This window comes from Nothoprocta perdicaria, unplaced genomic scaffold (assembly GCF_003342845.1).
Source record: "Nothoprocta perdicaria isolate Ctin4 unplaced genomic scaffold, notPer1 scaffold_10, whole genome shotgun sequence".
Classification (NCBI taxonomy): Eukaryota; Metazoa; Chordata; class Aves; order Tinamiformes; family Tinamidae; genus Nothoprocta; species Nothoprocta perdicaria.
The window spans coordinates 2508518-2529756 of NW_020454094.1; the positions used below are offsets into that span (position 1 = coordinate 2508518).

The 21239-nt window shown below is 44.0% G+C and overlaps 1 protein-coding gene across 1 annotated transcript in view; it reads left to right on the plus strand.

Moving 5' to 3' along the window:
* The window catches only part of LOXHD1 (lipoxygenase homology domains 1), a 123718-nt gene extending 102771 nt beyond the window's left edge, over nucleotides 1-20947 (plus strand). Inside the window, exons 36-41 of the mRNA XM_026039848.1 lie at nucleotides 664-841; nucleotides 5081-5266; nucleotides 15189-15359; nucleotides 16456-16594; nucleotides 18031-18192; nucleotides 20467-20947. Of these exons, the coding sequence (XP_025895633.1) occupies nucleotides 664-841; nucleotides 5081-5266; nucleotides 15189-15359; nucleotides 16456-16594; nucleotides 18031-18192; nucleotides 20467-20947 (1317 nt within the window). The remainder of the gene's footprint in view (nucleotides 1-663; nucleotides 842-5080; nucleotides 5267-15188; nucleotides 15360-16455; nucleotides 16595-18030; nucleotides 18193-20466) is intronic.
* The last annotated feature ends 292 nt before the right edge of the window (nucleotides 20948-21239 follow it).

Genomic DNA, 21239 nt, shown 5'->3' on the forward strand with positions numbered 1-21239 from the left:
GAGTAGCTCTCTGGCTCATTCTTAACAAGTTTCTATTCTGTTCTTACCACCTATCACCACAGCATCTGGGCTCTTTCCAGTAACACATTAGGCTGTGTGACTAGTATCTGTTGCATGTTGTTTGTTCTATCACCCTTTCCCAGAAGGAAAAGCGTGTGAAGTTTTGCTGGCCTAATTTTTGCCTGTGCATTTAAAAAAAAAAGTTGGGGGTTGTTTAGCATATCTACATAATGATTGCTGTGTGTTTGCATGAAGGAGACAGATGAAAGAAAGGTAGTATGTATTTCAAGAAGAGGCAATGAGGCTGTTAGTAGCTATCTGTTCCTTCTTTAAAGTTAATTCCAGACCAGCTTCCAGGGAAGATGTAGASCTGATCTTTATCCATACCATATGTYAGAGGAGCAAAGTTCTTCTTGTGTTTTGCTCCATGCAGGACAGTATGAAGATCATTATGAAGATCATTTCTCAGGGCAAGCAAAGCACTGTCCATTCACAAGTGCTCGGTTTATCCCAGGAGATCTCAGTACGGTTTTTCAGACCATCCCAARGCCTCAGACTATCCCAAGTTGGACACTGCCCATGTCCAACCAGACTGTGCACTTCATGTGTGCCCTCATTCAAATGGTAGCTTTTTTTTTTCTCCCTTGTTTTGACTCTCCACAGATTGTCTTGAAAAACCTGACTAATCAAGAAGTGGCTACATTTACATATGGTGAGTGGCTGTCAAAACTGAAAAATGCCACGGGAAGTCTTGTGTGTGAAATGCCAGCCATAATAAATGACGAGCAGATGATGGAGGACACAACGTACACTATTCAGGTTAAAACCAGTGATGTTGGAGGTAGGTGTATGGTGGATATTTTAAATCTTTCCTAGCATGAAGTTCACCTTTTTAGCAGTGAAAAAACATCTCATGTGTAATTGGAAATTATGCAAAAAAAAGTGTAATTTAGCCCTACTTTGTTGGAACACTGCCATTTTGGCTGTTCATCGTGAGAGCATTACTCTGTGGGATTCATCTTCTTCTGATCAGTGGATATGAAATATTTAGACATCTGGCCTTTATATGACTGTTAACTGCTTCCTTGGAGAAACCCCAATCAGAAGCTGTTGCCAGAACAAGTTGCTACTCTCAGCAGACCCCATATTTCTTTCTGATCAGGACTGTGTCCACATAGAGTGGGTGRCTTGACCATGGTCAAAGCTGGTGGGTTCTAGGTGTTCAGCTGGCACTGTCTGCCTTGGCCAAAGAGGACAGCAGCTTTTCACCCTCCTTTTTAAAGTGTTTTGAGATCATTTATCTCATGAAAAAGCATTCTATAAGTACACACCAGARAGAGAAGTTAAAAGAAAGCTACAGAGCTTCCAGAGCCAAGGAATGGGTTTTCTRTGACATTTCCTGGGATCACTTAGCATAAGATCTTCTGTCAGGCTGCTGGATGAAAGCTACAACCACTACACACAACCACCACATGTCAAATCGGTGCAAACTGCATATTATGATGAAGACACCTTTTTTGAAAGGTTGACCCTCAAAGGGAGCCCTGCCGCACCATGGTGCTTATCACCTTGTGATCTTTATCTCTCTCTCTTAATTTACCAGTGGCAATTTTTGCAGCTTGTTGCGCTTTGAGCGAAGTATCTTAAGGCCACCTCACTTATTTCTATCTTTTCTGCCTGCTACTTGCCTGAAAAAAAGCATGTTGTGAAATACTACAAACAAAAAGAGAAAGGACAATTTGTTTATATATCTGGCAATCTGTCTGGTATAATGGTAGATCTTTCAGTGGCCTTTGTGTGAAATTCAGCCTTAACTCAGAAGTGATAGAAAAAGGCACAAGAGGACAACAGAAGGTGACAGCAACAGCAGACAGATAGGCCCTTCCCATTGAATGAAGGATGACGGGTATCAGTGATGAAGCATTTTATTTCATGATGGGCCACGACAACCAGTAGGAAAGAACAGATTACAGAGGGGTTTCAGAGAGTCTGGTTATGACTAGATCATACGGCACCCTGACATAATGCTGAACTTCATCTAGTTTATCTAAAAGAAGGTAAGAGTCACGAGCCATCTCCCCTCTTTGATCACTACATATTCCATTATTACTACTTATTGGAGCACTTGAGGGAAAAAAAAAAGACCTTTTATCCCTGATAGATATTTTAAATATGTTATATCACCTCCTGGCACACTGATACTGTCTAGGGACAGCAGTATTCCACTGTGAATCGAGTCAGATGTGTTTATTTCTATGTATAAAGCTTTTCTCTGCAATGACTTTGAACTTTCCAGTGCATCAGAGACATTCAAGAAAAGAGGTGGAAAAAAAGAAGAAAATATAATGTAGTATTTGTCTCACCTATTTGTCATTCTCCTCCAAAATTGTATTTTTGGTCTAAACTGTTTCTAGTTTAGGCTCTCTCTAATCCACTCATCCAAAAAAGGAGCCTTAATCTTGGCTGAATCATCCTCTGGAAGGTCTCTCCCTGCTCCTCCTCCATCCAAGGCAGGCAAGGGCAGGACAATTAATCTAAACTAGGGAAAATGAATCCAAACAAAACTGTTTGCTAGGAAATAAGGAAGCAGCAGTCATTCTGTCCGCTTCCTCCCCACACACTTAAGAATAGTTTTTTTTCTATTTTTCCTCAAAAAAAATTTGTTGTTGTGTCACAGTATATTCCCATGCAAAAAAAGACTGATTCCAGTCTACSAAAGATCAGATCTACAGACCACCAGAAGCACCTCAGATGTCAGCTCTCAGAGTTGGAGAAAAGGGAGTGTCACAAAAGAGATGGTGGAATCTTTGGTTAAAACCAAGATTTTGATTTATTTTAGCCCTTAAAATGCAAATAAAGCATCAGCTTATTTTCTTCAAAGGATGACTCACAGGTAGAGCTGCAACAGAAGCAGAGAATGTGATGGCTTTTTCTGTGGCACAAAAACGGTCCCGTCTTTCAATTCTGATTTCCACAGCCGCTTTGTATTCTACACGCAGGCATCATATACATGACAATGCAATAAAGACTCAGAAAGAATAAATACTGCTTTCTCATTTTGCAAGCATTAACAAAGCAGGAGGTTTTTATCTGTCTGGTTATAAGATTAATTAGTATGTTGTCAGCTCAGCTCCGGCCTACAAATTACATAATTTAAGACAGCTGATGTCAATGCCTAGTGGCTTATCCAAGTCTCCATTAAGTCAAAAGAAGGACATTCCTTGGCCTCAGAGGACTATTATTCAAAACTGCAGTTAGGCTAAAAATGATGCAGCTGCTCAGGAGGAATTGTAAAATCTTAGACACTTTGGTTGGAAGGGGCCTCTGGAGGTTATTTCATCCAGCTTGCTGCTCAAAGGGCACTTGCTAGCACTAGGTCAGATTAGGCCTGGTGTTGCCCAGTCCAGCCTTGGATATCTTTAGGGATGATGATGCCACCTCTTCGCTGGTACCTGCTCCATGGCTGCACCATTTTCCTAAAAGATTTTTTTTCTCCTGATACCCAACCTGCATCTCCCCAAGTGCAATTCAGGGCTACATCAGGTGGACGCTCCCCATGGTCTGCACTAGCTCAGACTCAACCTAAATGCGAGTGTTACTGCAATCCTYCTTGCTGAACTTCATGAGGTTTCTGGTTGCTCAGTTCTCGACCACCTGGATTGAAACTCTGCTCTTCATTATGTCTGTCACCRACCCAAATTTAGTTATCATCTACAAGTTTGCTTAATATGCACTCTCTGTCATCATTTAGGGTGTTGATGAAGATGTCCACTGGTGTGGACCCCTTAACTGACCCCACTGAGATAGATTGTTCTCACTGCTAGCCAGAGCTTGTGCAATAACAGTTCCTTCAACCCTTTATTTGTCAAATTTGTTACAGTTCCTAAATGTGCTTGACAATTTCCTGGAATTAAAAATAAAAAAGGACCCAGATAGGTGAAATGTACATTGATTCAGCAATCTCTGTTCTTTTCTGTCCAATCTCCTGCTAATTGCTTGTGAGGGAAATGTCACAGCATGAGGCCTTCATAAGCTTCTTCCTGCCAGGAAGGTTTTGCTCAGAAACAGTTGGTTCTTTGCTTTTTGAGACCTTGCATTAATTGGGAACCTGCTCCTTGTGAGAAAATGGACTTTAGTTTGCTTTGTTCCTCACCTCAGCAAGCCTTAGGGTCATAAAAGGTACTGCCAGATGAACTGCCTGAATCCCTGATGCTTTCTCTTCCTTCTTAAGTTCTTCCCAGGGAACTGCTGCAAATTAGCCCCAATTTAACACATGCAATTTTTCATGTGGACACCAAATGTTGCTTTGCCTTTTCTCTGTATGGCTCGTTTTTTCCSCCTTTCATGTTCTTTCAGTCCTGTTATAGGAAGGCGTGCAATTTCTTCCTAAAAGAATTCTATATTTGAATAATTATCCTAAAGAAGTCCGAATACTTTGACTGTAGCTAAAAAGTTAAAATATGTTCTTTAATGCGCTTCCATAGACGGCTGGATGATGTTGTATGAGTCACTTTGCTTTCCAAGCCATATTGGGAAAATGAGCATCACGGCACTGACATCCTCTGCAAAGCAGGGAGATGCACAGACAAATACTTCTGCTTTCTATAGGTATTGTTAGAGCTGCCATCTTTTGAATATCACAGAATCACAGAATGTTCAAGGTTGGAAGGGACCTCTAGAGAYCATCTAGTCCAACCTTCCCGCTCAAGCAGGCACACCTAGAGCATGGGGCACAGGGTGGCATCCAGGCGGGTTTTGAAGACCTCCAGAGAAGGAGACTCCACAACCTCCCTGGGCAGCCTGTGGAGTCTCCTTCGCTGGAGGTCTTCAAAATATCTAAGGGCAAAGCATTCTACTTGTGTTTACAGGGATGGGCTGGAAGCGCTGTCACCTTTACTACCACAAGTCCTCCTTGGAGACTCCTGCCTGTAATCTATTGACAGTGCCCAGAAAAACATGGACATTACTGCAGCCTGCCTCTGCTGCCTCCGTTTCCATGCATTTGGTAACAGGGTGACAGTCCTACACAGCAGGGTCGTGTACATGACTTGTGACAACGTGTCCTGCTCTCTCCTTCCAGGGGCAGGTACTGATGCCAATGTGTCCTTGATTCTGTTCGGGGAGAACGGGGACAGTGGGATCCTCGCTCTGAAGGAGTCCAACAAGTCTAACAAGTTCGAGAGGAACCAGATGGACGAATTCACCTTCACTGACATGCTGAGCCTGGGAGAGCTCTGCAAAGTGCGGATCTGGCACGACAACAAAGGTCAGCATGGAGATACAGGCGGGGTGGGAGAGGCTGGGACAACATCTTCACGGGCAGATGCATCTGTAGATMTGGTGCAAGTTGAGGACAGACCAAGCAACCTCAAGTGTTTCGCTTGGCCTCCTGTGTCTGTCTTCAGGCAGGAGACCATCTCCTGTCCTGATGGTATAAGATCTGCTGTAAGAGGTCCCCAGCTTTGGTCAGAGCTTATAGGCTACAGGACAGAAAACGATAACACCTTCTAAGCAGAGGCATCCAGCCCATTACCCCAACACAGCAACTCTATTCATGCAATATGTTTGTCACAGGCCAGCATTGCACTCTCCGAGCAATTTAACACCRCCAACGTGACGCTGACACGCGGGGTAATGTGGCCTGGCATCCCGTAGTGAGCCTTGGAAGGCAGAAATCATGATCTGTGTCTGTGTTTATTAGAATCWCTCCATCACACAGTGCCCTGCCAAGAGGGATGCTGACATTTCCCTGCTGCTGGACACCCTTACCGGTTGCATAAGCAGCCGCAGTCGTCAGTGCTGTTAGCCAGGTGTCAAGCAGCATCTCGTGACAAATGCCTCAACCTGCGCTGCTGTCATGATACCTCTCCCAACCCCCGCCTCCTCTTTCAGTCTTCATCTAAAATAAATGATCTTACATTAACGAAGCACCGGTCAGTCCTCGCTGCAGCCCTCGCTGCAGCCCAAAGGTTGAGGACGCCCGTAGATCCCCCTGGCTGGTATTAGCTCTGTGTTTTGGACAGCAGTATTTATGTTAAGTCCTGGGGGGATTTGCAGCAGGACTGCCCAGTCCTAACCTGACCGGACTGCTCTTCTGACTGGGCTCTGCTGCACTCTCCATGCTGTGGCAGCTTGCACAGTATTGCTGTATCTAACATGTAAGAGAGCACTATATCTCTGTTGTAAAATGATGGAAACATGACCATCCACCCTGGCATTGTTATTCCTAGTCGCTGCAAGCTTTGGGCCCACATTTTTTCCACTTTACAACCTAGGACAGTTTAATCAGTTAACTCCTGTGGCTTCTAGTCATATAGCTGGTATATTGAATGCAGTTAGGACRCTGGTTTTGCCTAGTTTTGATTTGAGTTGCCTAAGCCCCTTTTCTTTGAATCTGTATTTAGGATGCAGAAAGGAAAAGTGCTACCGAATATCCACTGGAGTTTTGGCTCAGCAAAAAGACATCTTTGCATCTGCAAGTGAGGTTTGGGTGTCATTCCAAGATCAGTAGGTGGTCAGCACAGCCTTGCACGTTCATTTCCAAATCTGTAACCAACTCRAAGTGCTCTGAAGAGAACATTTGCAGAAGCCACAGCACTGGGTCACGCTAACCAGACTAAACCTCCCCATCAGATTCAGAGCTGATGYCTAAGGCTCGGGTTGTGGAAAAGCATGGAACATAGGAATAGAAAAACTGGGTTAGACCAAAGGTCTATCAAGGCTGGTAGCTGTTTCCACCAGCAGCCATAATTAAGTGCCTGAGGAAGAGAAAGAACTGAGGAAGCAAAAATAATCCTTCCCCAGCCTCCAGCATCCCTCTGTTTGTAGCTCAATGGATTTATTGAGCTGGATGTCATTTTTGTCTGTTAAGTAATTTTCCGTGGATTTTCTCATCCAAGTGCTTTTCCAGGTGCTCAAACAGACACTTGGCATCTGCAAGACCCCATGGCAATGATTGATATTGCACAGGGCTCCAGCAGGCAGTTTCGGTGCCCTCTCCTTCTTGCACAAGCAATCCAGATTCACTTTTTCCATGCCACTAATGGTGCTGTCACCACAGGTTAGGGAGTTGCCACATTGCAGCTGTGCCCTGGTCATTGCTGACTGAATGCTCCTGGTTGGTGGCACAGGGAGGTAACAGAGCTTAGCCTTAGGCTAAGCAGTAAATGGTCTCAATTAGTTTGCATCTGCTGTGGGCAAATGTACGTACCCAGATAGTCACCACAGGTCAGCTACAACCTGCATTCAGACCCTGAGAAAATTGCTCATATTTAGGAATAACAGTACACATTGCAACCTTAACGTTTCCTTCCTCATTTCCCCTAAGTCAGTCTTTTTGATTTATAAGTGATAGGTAATAGGGATTTTACCGGACCTAGCTGTCTGTAAAGTTAAGCCTTGGACAAAAAACATGCTCAGGTTTTGTTCTGCTTAAATATAGTTGTTTTCCCCCATCCCCTTAAGAAGGACAACTGTAGTTTAAATCATAACATATGTTGTCTTCATTGTTCTTGCATTAGTCATGTGAAAGGCATATCCTTATGTAAAACTTCCTGCAACGAAGCATGACAGTTTCTTGGGTGGATAAAGTATTTATTACTGCTGGGATCCCAAGCTATAGCTGTCCTTGGTGTATATGCCTGCTCTCTCTGTATACTTTATATAAATTGGCTGGTTAGAAATTCCTGGCTCTCTTTTTTGAAAAGGAGTAGAAGGGTCAGGGGCTGAGGGTCATGCATAGTTTTTATCAGATGCTTCAGGGACTTTGGGTTTGAAAAACAAAAATGCTCTTCTTTTTACCATTGCTTGGAGCCATCAGCTCTTGATCATTCTTCCTTCCCTTTTTTCCCTTGTCAGAGCTACTAAATGATGCTGTGGAAGACCCAGTCTATGACTTTACTATTCCATTGCCCTTCCTGTGATGAATATTTAGAATGTAGATGATGTTCTTCAAAATTTCTTGCTAATCAGCCCTAATCGCAGTATTAGCCTGCTTTGACTCACACTAGTACTTCTAGCATAGCATAAAGACTAGTTAAGGGAATTGCCAACCCTGRCATGTCTCCTTTTTGTTCCGTACATCAACCTAGTCCCAACAGTAAAGGAACCAGCCTGTCTGCATTTCTGGATGAAATGCAGTTAAATGACTTGCCCAAAGGAGTTAGTTTGCCATGAAATGCAGCTCAACATCTGGCCCGTGGACTCCAGAATAACCAAGCTGATGACCACCACCCTCAGCAAAGTTTTACTGCAGAGCATTTGCCACCAGGTCGCATCCCACTTTTGTCTGTTCTTCCACTAAAATTTGACTAACATTAAAAGTTGCAGTGGGAAAGACTATCAAGTAGTCTAAGCTATAAACACTGCATTTGTTTTTTTTTCTGGAGAAGCATTCAAAGCGTCAGTTTTATGGTCTTACTTTAGTGCATTGAAGTGTCATTTTTCCCTATAAAAACTGCTAGTGGCACCTCTGTGTTTGATATAAAGGAAGAATTTAGCCTCCATCTAATTCCTCTGACTTCAGGAAAATTGATGAGGAAAGAAGTCATCATTCATCTGAAAACAGGCAGTTTACAGATTACGCAACTGTACTTTTAAGTAACTTTTTCCTGATTTTTTAAATATATAGAACACACCAGCAAAATCTGGTTAAAATGAATTTATGTGAAAGAAGTATAGATTTAAGCTTTACTGCTTGTCTTTTTATCCTGCCCCTGCTTACTTTGAGATACTGATGTTCGACCTAATATATTTAGACTCCCAGAGCAAATTTAATCGCTTTTAGGCTCCCCATCTCCTGATCTCAGATAGGCACTATGTATTTTTCTCATATCTCGGTTCATTTACTTTTACATTTATGCAAGATCAGTATCTGTAGGTCTGTACAAATGCTGGCTTTCTAAATATAGGCCTCATTTTTTTTTCTCCAGTTTAGGGACTAAATCACCATTCTGGAAGAATGGTTAAAAGTTTCTCAGTATCTCAGTAATGGAATTATTTACCTATAGGAGGCTTTTTTTCTTTTTCTTTTTTTCTCACTACAAGGAGATGTGGGAAATCTGGGTTTACTTCTTCATCTGTCTAAATAGATTTCAGCCCACACGACAAACAGTCTTTCCAGAGTCATTAATTTCAGATTCTTGATTATCTCAGTTGCCATCAGCCAGGAGGAGCCAGGAAGAGTCTAATTACCCATAAAACAGGTTTCTCTGTGTTATTACAGAGCAAAAGATAGAAGTAAATAACCAGGATATGCAGTTCAACTGTTTCTCTGCCTGAACAGGACCCTTCTCTCAATTTTACCAACCAATAGTGCATAGTCTAATTGAGACTTACATGTCCTAACTGTCCCARTGAATCCTCTTGGATGGCTCTTCCAAAGGGGAAAGTATCTTATTCCTCTCTTTTGAGTTGGACACAATTCAGGAAGAGTATGTCTGGTTTTGCTTTCCTTCCTCTGAAGGAGCTGCCTCTTCAAGGATCTTGGATGAGATTTCAGATTGCCCAGACCTTCATCTCACAGCATTTTGCATTTCCAGCAATGTGTTTTTGCATCTCAGAGACATGATTCCAAGCATTTTGGAAGCTAGCAGAATATAACTTATTAAAAGAAGCACAAGGATCTTCCTTCTTTGCTCTTTGTAGGGATTTGTTGGCTATCAGACTCCAAAACATGCATTTTTAAAGTCCTTCTCTCAGTGTTTCATAAATCCTGTAGATCCATGGAGCAGATCCGTTATAGCTTCCGCCTTAAATAAAAAGTGGAGGAAGGAGAAATAGCTGTGGAAACCTGACCAAGGAGAGAAGCCAGCATCTTTCCCCTACTTTGTCATGGTGGCTTGGTGGTTTGGGATGCAGCTTTGATTCCTGCATCGTCCTTCATGGATTGCAGTGGTGCTGTTGATGAAGCAGAGGTGCCAGTGCAAGCTGCAAAACTTCATATGGCATGCCAGCAGCCTTGCCATGGCCTCTCAATCCTTCAGATTTGACAAATCCAGCCTCCGGAGACCCTAGCCTGGACCCATCAGACCGCACCATAGAAGTGGGCAAATGCACCTCTCTCTGGTAGCAGATTTCTTGCACTCAGCTATCTGTCTGTCACCAAAATCTGCTACCAGCACTGCAGCACTAATAGAAGACACAGCAGAAATCTCAGTCTGAAGGTGATATTAAGTAGGAAAAAGAAAAAAAAAAAAGATGTAATCAGGGAAAACACGAGACTTGGAGACAAAACAAATGCCCCAGTACTGCCTTGCACAGAAATGAATAACCTTGCACAGTTATTCATTTCTTCCCTATCTCCTGTAATTGCAGAATCCTTCACTACGGAGTGGAGAAGCCCACTGGGCCAGCTAGTAGCTGCAAAATTATCAATTCTGTAAAAGCTTCTCTTTGCTACGAGCTTCCTTTGCTCCTCTTGGCAACGAATTATTCTGCACCCTTGCTAAATGCTTTTGAATTAAGTATGCCTCAATAAAGCACAAAATATGCTTCAGTCACAAGAATATCCTCTGAGCAACTGCTCTATCTTCATTCTGAGCAGTTAAGTGTTTCTGCACTTAATAGCGGTTTGTCTGTAAGATGCTTCTCTTTTTTTCGTTTGAGAGTAATTTATTGGTGTTTTTGACCCAAGTCAAATCCTGAAGTGAATGAGTTGCATGGCCAACGCAGGAGGAACTTTTCTTTTGAAAGCGTCCCAAGTGCTAAGCTGTTCCTTTGTCTAAGGTTGTGAGAGGCATTTCATTGCCTGTCAGCTCTGATGAGAAACCTTGTTGTGTGAACTAACATGATCCTAAAGGAGAGAGATACAAATGCATCTATTTTTATTCTGCCACTGGCTTGCTGGATGACCTTGTGTAAATCACATCCCTGTGCCTCATTTTCATTTATGTAGATGAGGGATAAAAATATATTCACCTTCTTAAAGTGTTTTGAGATGTACTGGTGCAGAGCTAGATGCTATTATTTTAACCCCGCACAATTAACACTCCGTTTCTAGCMAACTGACACTTCTATCCAAACTCCCACCTCTTTCTGGATGATGTCTCATGTGATGGGATGTAAGGATGGATGGTCATCTAACCAGGCAGGAGATAATAGCATTAGAGGACATGAGGCTGATGAACTGTCTTTGCAGTTGCTATTATTTTATATTTCAGAGGAACACGTGAGAAGAAGAAGAAAAACAATGCAATTAGGGGGTTGAGCAGCACCAGTTGCTAGCTGTGAATAGTTCAGCAGCAGAAAGTCTTTACCAGGACCTAAGCAGTAAATGTCCTGAGCAGGAGTTTTCTTTTCCTTCTATGTGAACATCAGCACCAGTAATGACAACTATTATCCTTGATCACACATCAAGTGCTTTCAAAACCAAACCAAAGCAGACGTGCTAGCGACAGGTTGGCTGCAGAGAATGCCAGCCAGGTCGCCCRGCACATGAAATAACTCTTGTTTGCATTTACCACTTAGCTCACACAGCAGATATAGACATTTCTGACAATTTGCCAAACAATAATTTGCATGAAGTTTAGTGAATGCTTCTTGTCTGAAACTAAAAAGAGGAAAATAGATGCATATGGCTGCAAAGAGAGGAGGCAGTTTCACTTCCACAGGGATGTATGTCTCCAAGGCTGGATGTGGTTCATCTCCTGGATAAACAGACAACTAACAGCTCTTTTGGATGAGGATGCTTGGGAAGAGAATACATTTTGCCACATGACACTAAATTACACAAATGCCAGAATCAAGCAAGCAAAGTGATTGTTTTCCCCAAAGCTCTTCTCTTCCTCTAATTACAWTTAAAATGCTTTGCATGCTATTGAAAATGTCACTTCCAGCTGTGGGAACGCTAAGGAACCTATGTGGCATAGCCATGGGTTTTGTTAGGGCAGGTTTGCTGATAGGGGTTTTGATGGCAGCAGAACAGGCCAGGGATGAAGTACCTTTTGTTCCAAAGCCTGAACACTAGTTATAGTGATCAGGAATCATCCACAAAGGCACAGCGGTGAACGGGCTGTTTTAAAGACCAAGACCTTGTACAATCTCGCAGAGATTGCTTGGATATTTTCTGTTTCTTCCCTCCTGCTTCAAAGTGGCAATGAGATAAATGGAGGACCGGTTATCCTTGGAGTCGCTGTTTTCCAAGGCATTTCTGCAGCTGATTTGGGCCTCAGTCCTCATGCTCTTGGTGCTGTTRGTCAGGATGCCCAAGCACAACAGGGCACGATGGCCACGATGCAGACCCTGGATGTCGGAACCTCTCCAGGAGCTAGGGAGGAGAAATGGGGCAGCAAGATGTGCTGCYGTGGATGTAGCCAATACAGCATTCACCTGGGATGAATTCATGTCTTTCCAGAAATGAAAAGTGATATAAGATGCTTCTACAGCTTCCAGATATCTCAGTGTAATTTAAATTGCTAATCAAGAATGAAAAGTAAAAAATAAAAAAAGACTGATTCTAAGATTATAATGACGGGGAAGAGGAACTTCTTTAAAGCAGACAGGACACTTTGAAGCAGTGACCAGCCAGCTCCTCACCATGCGCTACCCTGGCAGTAAGGGACATCCTGCTGGGTTTTGCTTTCAGGGCTGACACCCTGATAAAATCCAGAGCTCGTTCTTTAAATAGCCCRTAGCAGATAGAGGCCTCTTTCGCAGGGGACACCAGGAAAAGCTGCAGTTTGCCCTTGCTTTGCTTTCACCTCCAGCAGGCCCTGGAAATTCATCGCTGGCCCATCTCACCCTATGACAAAAGTGCAGGTTTCTGTGGCAGCTCTCGTGGCCAAGGGCTGCTGAGACCAGGCTGGAGAAGAAGCTATAGAAGAAGAGGGATCAGGGCTGAGACCTCTAATTTATTCCCTCCCAGGCCGCAGCCATCGATCTCTCTCTCTGAAGAGGGAAGGCGTATTTTCTTTTTTGATCCAGTGCTGTTTTAACTAAAGGCTCGATGGAAGCAGAGCACTCTCCTCAATATCCCGCAGAGGCATTCATTGAGCTTAAATGGAAATGAGCCTGCCAGGAAGATTAACGGCTGACACCACCAGCATGTTTGGAATAAATTTCCACACGGTACCAAAGAGAAAGTCGCTGTGGCCAGAGCACAGTGGGAGCACTGGGGAGCTAGASAAGACCTGCTCCAAGGCATGAACTGATGAGGATTGGTGAGGTTATTGTGTACCAGGCCACTTAAACCCCTCTGCGTGCCTTGGCCCTGCTTGTCATTGGCACGTGGCAGTGTCCTCCCAGTGGAGAGATACACGGACACACTGGAGCAAATGCAGGGTCGAGATGATAGAGCATCTCCCATATGGAGAGATGTTTAGGGGTCTGGGGCTGTTCATGCGGGAGCAGAGAACTCAAGGRCATCTAATCAATGTATATAAATAGCTGATGGGGCAGGGTGTAAAGAAAGCAGAGCCAGATGCTTCTCAGTGGTGCTCAGGGAATGGGGTAGACACCCTCCAGAGGTGTCTTCCAACCSCAGAGATTTAAGGAATTCCTTAAGTGGGAATTTGAAGGGTAAGCAGGGTATTCAGCTGAGGAGTGTGCTTTGTAGGGGGTGGTTTCCTATCTGGAGAGGGTTTGGGATACCAAGGTACCCAGCAGGAATGCCTGTAACCAGGAAGAAAAGGCTGACATGGACATCATGGAGGGGTCCATTCCATGGGAGCAGGGTGACTTATTGACTGACTGAGGAAGGTACCATCCTTTTTTTTTAGGGCTCAATATTATTTCTTGCAAACTAAGGAGGAAGGCACACATAGCAGTGAGTTCTTGGAAGATCAAGAGCCATCTAATGCCTCTGGGGCATAAATAACAAGGCAGCAGAGATCTCCTTTTGTGAACATAACCTTCTTTTGTCTGTCGAACTACAGGACTTGTAAGAAGAACTGTCAGAACCTGCTAAACGCCAGCTCAGCAAGGGCTCCTTGTATTCCAAAAAATCATTCCGGAAATTGCTCCAAAACGCCCTTTTCTTGATTTTTCCAGTTGCTTTTCTACTGCATAAAAAATAAATAGAAAACTAAGAGGAGTTACAAATTGTAATTGACCCCTATAATAYAGAGCAAGTTATAACTTACCTTCAGATCTTCAGATTCATGGGGCTTTGATGGCTGCTGGTGGTCTTTCTGTAGAAATATAATCTCCACAGACAGTTGAGAGGTGCTCCATGTGCCTTGCTGTCTTTTTTGCACCCTTGCAAACAATTTTAAACTCTTGTTGCCCTASTGTGAAAGGATTGGGGGTAATACAGGACAGAGAGAAAGACATGAAACCCTAAAGTTTGCGGTCAGGTAGCRTTCCTCAGGCAGGAAGGGTCCCCAAAAAGCGTGCATGCACTTCTGTGTCTGAATAACTAGGAATTTATGGAATGGAGAGATGGTTGTTAGGTGGGTGGGAATGGGGAAAGGATATTTATTTGTGCACTCTTTCAAAACTCAGCAGTCTGCAATGAAGGACTTTATCTGACTTCTGAGAAYGGGCAGAGTTGTGAAAGGACTGATGTTATAAGACACTGTAAAGACTCATATCCTTCGTTTTGGCTTTAATATTTTCCTTAAAGTGGAAGGAAGAATCAACAGTGATTTATCTAACAGCGCTRTTCCATTAACTTTTACCTCAAACCTCTCTAATTTTCAGGAGATTTTTTTACTTCTGGCTGTGGCAAACAGCTTTGCCAGGCCCTGGTCACCCTGCAGACTCACCATGTGATACTGTCCCTAGACTGTGGTGGTGCTTCCAGCTGGGATGGCTTTCCAGGCYGGTGTGACAAGGCACAATCTGGCCGCAGCTCCCCTTGCTTGGTGCTTCTGCTCAYTGCAGAAGGTGCTACACGTCTCCAAGCCCCTCTTGTGCAAAGGGCTGGGCTGGGGCAGGAGATGGCCCTTTCTCTGGGAGGCTGCAGTGCAGCTTGTCCAAGATACTTCAGCATCCCTATGCCTGCTGAAAAGCCAGTGAGCCCCTCTGAAGGTCTAGAAAGGAGGATCAAATCGCAGTCTTGAGCTGGTTAACATTGCTTCTGATATCAGAAGGGCTCACTGGGTTTCACGCTCTTTGGTGACATTATCTGAAGTAAATCCTAAGCATTTCCAGCACCAGCAAGGTGCTTCTGGGAAGGAGCACATTGTCTCTTTATCCAAGGGATGTGAAAATACCCAACTTCTAAAATTATTATTCTGTTTACTATAAAGGAATTGCACCGGGCTGGCACCTGGAATATATTGACGTGACAGACTCTGCCATAGACAAGACATTTCGCTTCCAGTGTGATCGCTGGCTGGCTAAAGGTGAAGATGATGGGCAGCTCCTAAGAGAACTGGCTTGTGCCAATAACAACATCCTGGAACTGAAGGAACGGACTGGTAAGTTCAGAGACAATTGGGGCATTTCCTAAGGGATCCCCGAGGCCATAAGACYACATCTGAAGGGTATGGTTCCCATACAGGATTTGTGTTCACAGGATCTCAAGGCTGAATTGCTGAAAGTACTTTTTCCTTCAGAAGTGCAGTACTGTGGTAAGAAAGAAAAAAATCAGGATTTATGAGGAAGAAAAATGTCTCATTCTAGGTTGAAATGTWAGAGGGGCCCATCTGTAGTGGTTCAATCCAGCGGTAAGCCATAAGGGTACATGGTTATGTTCTCATTAGAAATAATGGCCTTAAGTCTTTGAGGTGGAAAATAAGTTCAGTTCTTAAAGCTTTGCAAGTAACATTGCTCCAGCTTCCTCCTTAATGTGCTCTGGGCTACAGGCTCACACGTCCCAGCTGAATATGACAGCTGAGTTTAACACTCCATAGCCCTGGTTCTGCACAGGGTAATTCCACTGAGTCCAAGGCAATGACACTGGAGTCTAATGTGGTGAGGAAGAGAAAGAGCAGTATTATTTAACTACGCTGACAAGTAAGTTAAGCACATCTCAGCACTCCCGTAAAAGCAGCACTCTACTTCAGGAGAGCCTTGGAAAGCCAAGGATCACATTTCTTCAGGGCGATTTCACACTGCCYCTGCTAGAAGGGAGCCTTATGATTGCTGTCTTGCTTCTCTTGGGGGCTTTCACCCATACCTGGTACCACCGTAGCATCTGAGCACATTCTGGTGGACATACAGGTGGCTTCACTACCCCCATAATGGTAAGCAACCTTAATGTTAGGAACAGTTGTGCAAAAATTAGAATGATTTGAGCCATCTTAAATAGGGAGATGTTAGCACAGCAGGGAGCTGTACACGGCTTGTTCAAGAGCAGCTCCATCTGCTCACTGATCACTCATATTCTTCATGTACTCTCTCCTAGGCAGGCAGAAGTCAGAAGTCTCACTTATTTTGTAAATGCTTTCTTGTGTGCTGTCATAAATACTGGGAAGAGGGTTTTTAGACAAAATGACAATTAAATAAAGAGATCTTTCTGTTCATCTGCTCTTCCTCTGCTGCTTAACGTGTGTGTTAATTATGCTTTTAAAGCCTATGAGATCGTCACAGTAACAAGCGACAGAGAGGATGCAGAGACCAAGGAAAACATCTGGATCATCTTAGAAGGAAAGATGGGTCGCTCGAAAGAATTCCTTATGGAAAACTCCTCCAAGAAAAGGAGATTTGAGAGGTAGTGGGAGTGGACAATGGGCTAGAAGACCTTCTCACCTCTTCCACAATTGCCACCTCTTCACCAGGACAGTCTATTAGAGTTGCATTTGTGCTATGGTGTTTCCCATCCCCTTTCCAAAAGGTTAAATGAGTGGAGGGAGTGAAAGGAGCATGTAAAATTAGCTTCTGATAAGCAGGCATAGAGCAGGCTTAAATATGGTGGGGGGGAAAAAAAAAGGCATTTGGTGAAGGAAATGCAGATGATAAATGTGTGTGTGTCCTTTTGTATTAGCACATACAAAAAGGCTCCTGGTGAGCCTAAGGGGTGACTGTGATTTTTTGAGCTGGGAGGAGCAGAAGGAAGCTGGAGGTGGTTTCAGTTCCTTTTACAGCATGTCGCTGGCAGTAGGAGTCAGAGAAAGAGTAAAAATAGTTGGAGGCTAAATGTTGTCAGAGCTGCTCAGATTTGACTTTCCAGATGGATTGGAAAGGGGGTAGGGCTGAAAGATCAGCGTCGCGTGAGGAAAGCCAAATGTCAACCTTGTGTGCAGAGGAGCTGGAGGCACATCTGGGCAGCGTGGGGTCTATTCCTCCTCGCATGTGGGGCTGAAATGCTCCCAATTTGAGGTGGGGTTTTCACTTTGCTCRTGGAGATGATGTGCCTTTAGGAGAGAGGGATCTATCCAAAGCCGTGGACCCTGCTGATGTTTGGCTGCTTTGCAGGGAAGAAATGTCCTTCTTAAGGCTCTGTAAARGAAGGAAAAAATATATAACTGACCTGGGCTCTGGATGACTGAGATTTCATGTGAAATGTGACAGATTGGGAGGCACTTCCACCTGACACTCCCCTGACAGAGAGTTAAATATAGTTGGAGAGACCATCCTCTGACGCATTAGTCACAGTCCCTCCTTGGAGGACGGTTGGAGTAACGACCCAGGCCAAGGAGACAGGCCTGAAAGATATGTAGAGGACAAGACAGGGGATCCAACCAAGTGTTTGACAGAGATTTATTCTTTAACTAATCTATTTTCAAGCTGGGCTTCTAAAGCAGGAAGGGTGGCTGAACTAGCAAATTTAAAACAGCTAGGGTGGGTRGACGGGTAACAGATACAGTATCTGTCAAGAGTGAATGAATGAATGCTGGAGAGGAAATTAGTCATTCTTTAGCTTTATCTGTAATGAGGCAAATTGATTTTGTATGTGGAAGAGCTCAAGTTTATCCTGGAGAGTCCTAGTGGCAGTAATTTAAGCGTCACCCCTAATCAGAGAAAATACTGAATTTAAATATGGAAATTATACTTTGTGTTGAATGATTGTGGGTTAAATTAAATGGCTTTAAATGGATGCTTATCTTCTTTCTTCCACAGCCATGTGCAAATTACTAAATGTCCATATGAGACGAGTCAGTGCCAGCCTTCAAGATATTAACTGAAACAGTTCCCTGTTTCCTGTAGGGCCTCAAGAGACACATTTCAATTTTCTTCAAAGAATGTTGGTGATGTTGCAGCCATCTGTGTTGGTCACTGTCCAAAAGACGGGAAGAAGTCGTCCGCAAAAGCTGATGTGTATTGGCATGTCCAAGAGATTATCGTAACAGAGATGGAGCTTGGCAACAAGTAAGTGTCTTATCTACAAGGCGCAACTCTTGGAGGGCATGGAGAAGATCTGCATGCATCTTCTTGCAAAATTTCAGACTTACACAGTGCTGGAAAATCTCAACAATTTCTTTCTGAAAGCTAAGGGCAAGTTGTTTGGCATCAGATGTACAGAAGTCATTGGACATTTTGTTGTCCAATTTCTGAGTTGATTGAGAGGGTTCTTGCACAGCTGAACAAAGTAAGTCATTTTTTGGATGAGGTTTGCACCAACTACAAACGAACATCTCAACTTGCAGAGAATGTTGATACTGACTGGAATTTAAAGGGTCTTGTAGGATGCTCTACACAGACTGGCCTCTAGGTAACTTGTAAAAACAGCCCCTAGATGAAAAAAAAAAGCCTAAACCTCCGATTCAGATCCCTTTGGAGGAGAGAAATGTCTAGGATGGTCTGAAAGCTCCATTGTAAAGGTTGTAGTTAGCCACCAAATTGCAAATGTTACTTATTCTGGGTAGAATATGACTGAACTCTTCTGTACTCAAAGGATGACATTGTCTGGAAATCTCTGAGATGTCTGGACATCTCAGGAAATCTCTGAGCACTTTAGCTCCCACACCAGTGGTCTGAGTCCTGGTGGTGCCCTTGGGCTAGGTTAGCACAGGGAATATAGAGGAACCAGAGAGGAGCAGCCACTTGGAGAACAAGCTCCCCTTCAGAGGAAATATCCATTCCATCGGTGGATTTCTTTTCTTTTCCAGGATATTTCCATTCCTGCTAAAGAATTTAACTCTAAAGGTTTTGTTCCAGCTGAGACAATTGCGCGTTTGAGAAGAGATCCTTGAAGTGATTTTTTTTTTTTTTTAATGCTAAGAGTCTCTCCCAGCAAATTAATCAGCCAGCAGAAGAGCCACAATACTGTTTGCTGAATGAAAACTCAGTCAATTATGTATCAAACATGTTCTTTTCTCCTGATGGGGAAAAATCTAGGACCCTTAATACCCAACTGTGCAATCAAATCCASGCATCAAGTGCATTGGGAGCTCGGAGATCTCTGCTGAGACAGTACATTTGACAAATGTACAAATTAAAAGAATTACAAAAAGGGTCTAACAATAGTTCTCAATGATTTTTTTTTTCCTTTTGATTCTAGGTCGTCTAGTATGCAAAAGAGCCACATTTAGATGATTTTCTTTCTGTAAATCAAATCCAAGAGCTAGAAAGGTCATAATTTTTCTTCCCTCCCACCTTCCACACACTCTCATGATTCATCCTAATACCAAAACATCGGATATTATGTCATCCAGAAAATAAACTGCACAGTCAGGCAATTCCTCCCTCTCTATTTTCACATAGTTGTTTTCCTGGTCCTAAAATTATGCCCATACCAAAATTTCTCATTCACAAAGCTGCTTTGCGGAGCAAGGGGAGCTTTCTTCTGGCTGCAGAAAGCATGAAAGCATCGTAAGGTTTTAAGAAAAGCAGTACTGCTCAAATTGCAGTGAATCTTCCTTCAGGTGCTCATTTTACACACGTGCAATGAAGCATCGCTCCTCCCAGGAGGACCTGCTGCAGCGTGGAGAAGGGCAAGGAAGGGGGAGGGAAGAATCATTTGGAAATGATCTGCATCCTTGGAAATGAAATCCGTCGTGACGAGCACGGTGCTCCAGCCCTGGCCAGGCGCCAGCTCTGCAGTGATTTATGAAGGTGCTGTGGGCTCCTCGTGCATCACCAGAGGCAGCACCACAGCGTGGAGGTGTTTCAGCATCTGCTGCTCATCGCTTGAGGGCTTGATGCTTTTCTTGCCTGCTCAGGATGGGCTGGCATGTCTAGAGGGTAATATACAAACCTCCAATCCTCCATGGTGCCTTTTGGACCCTTCTCCCTAACTCTTGGCTCATCTTGTCCTATGACACTGGTAAGGTTCATTGCATGTCTCCCCTCCAAGTGCAGTTGCAAGCCTGCTCCAAAATCAGTTTAAATCAGCATTATGTGCCAGGCCAGCTGGTTGCATTGCCTTGGTACTTGTGCAAATGGCCATGCCATTTCATAGGCAAAAGAGGTGACAGGTGCCCAAACTCAACTCCGAGCACGTGCAGGGTGTCAGTGTCTGGGGATAGATCAGTTTTTCCAGCAGTTGCAGGATTCAATCAAGACCTGTCTTCAGAAACAGAAGCTCTAGTGTTAGTACCCAAACAACGTTGCTGTTGTGTGATCATCCAGCCCGTCTGTCCCAACGCGCCCCATAGGGAGCCCATCCATTCCCTCATCCCGTTGTCAACTTTCCCTTGGCAGGTACTTCTTCAGGTGCAACACGAAAATCCCCCTGCGCTACAAGAGACGGGACTACAAAGTCTTCGAGTGTGCCAAGGTCACCGAGAGCTTCGCCAGCAAAGCGCGGAGCTTGGTGCCYGTCCGATACGAGACCATCGTGGTGACGGGCTTCGAGAAGGGGGCCGGAACCGACGCCAACGTCTTCATCACCATCTTCGGGCTCAACGGCGACTCGGGAAAGCGGGCGCTGAAGCACAAGTTCAGGAACCTCTTCGAGCGGGGCAAAACCAACCGCTTCTACCTGGAGACGCTGGACATGGGGGAGCTGAAGAAGGTCCGGATCGAGCACGACAACAGCGGGCTGGCGCCCGGCTGGCTGGTGGAGCGCGTGGAGATCACCAACTCGGCCACCGGCGTCACCACCATATTTCCCTGTGGGAAGTGGCTGGATGAGAACCGGGGGGATGGTTTGATCTGGAGAGATCTCTTTCCTAGATACTGAGCAGGAAGGTTTTTAGAGCCTTCTCCTTGGGTGTTTTCCACATTATATAGTTTTATAGAAYATTTTACTTTTTAAAACATTGCTTTTTATACTGGAGATTTTTTTTAGCAGTAACATGTGGCTCCTGGGTCAACATTTTGTAAAAGTAATACTGTTTTTTTTTTTAATTATTTTAAACTACCTATAATACGTATCTTTCTTATTTATGATTATAAGCCGCAAATAGGAGATCCATAAACCATCTCGGCAGTCTTTGAGCACAATCTGCCTCCTGCTTTCAACACCCTGCACT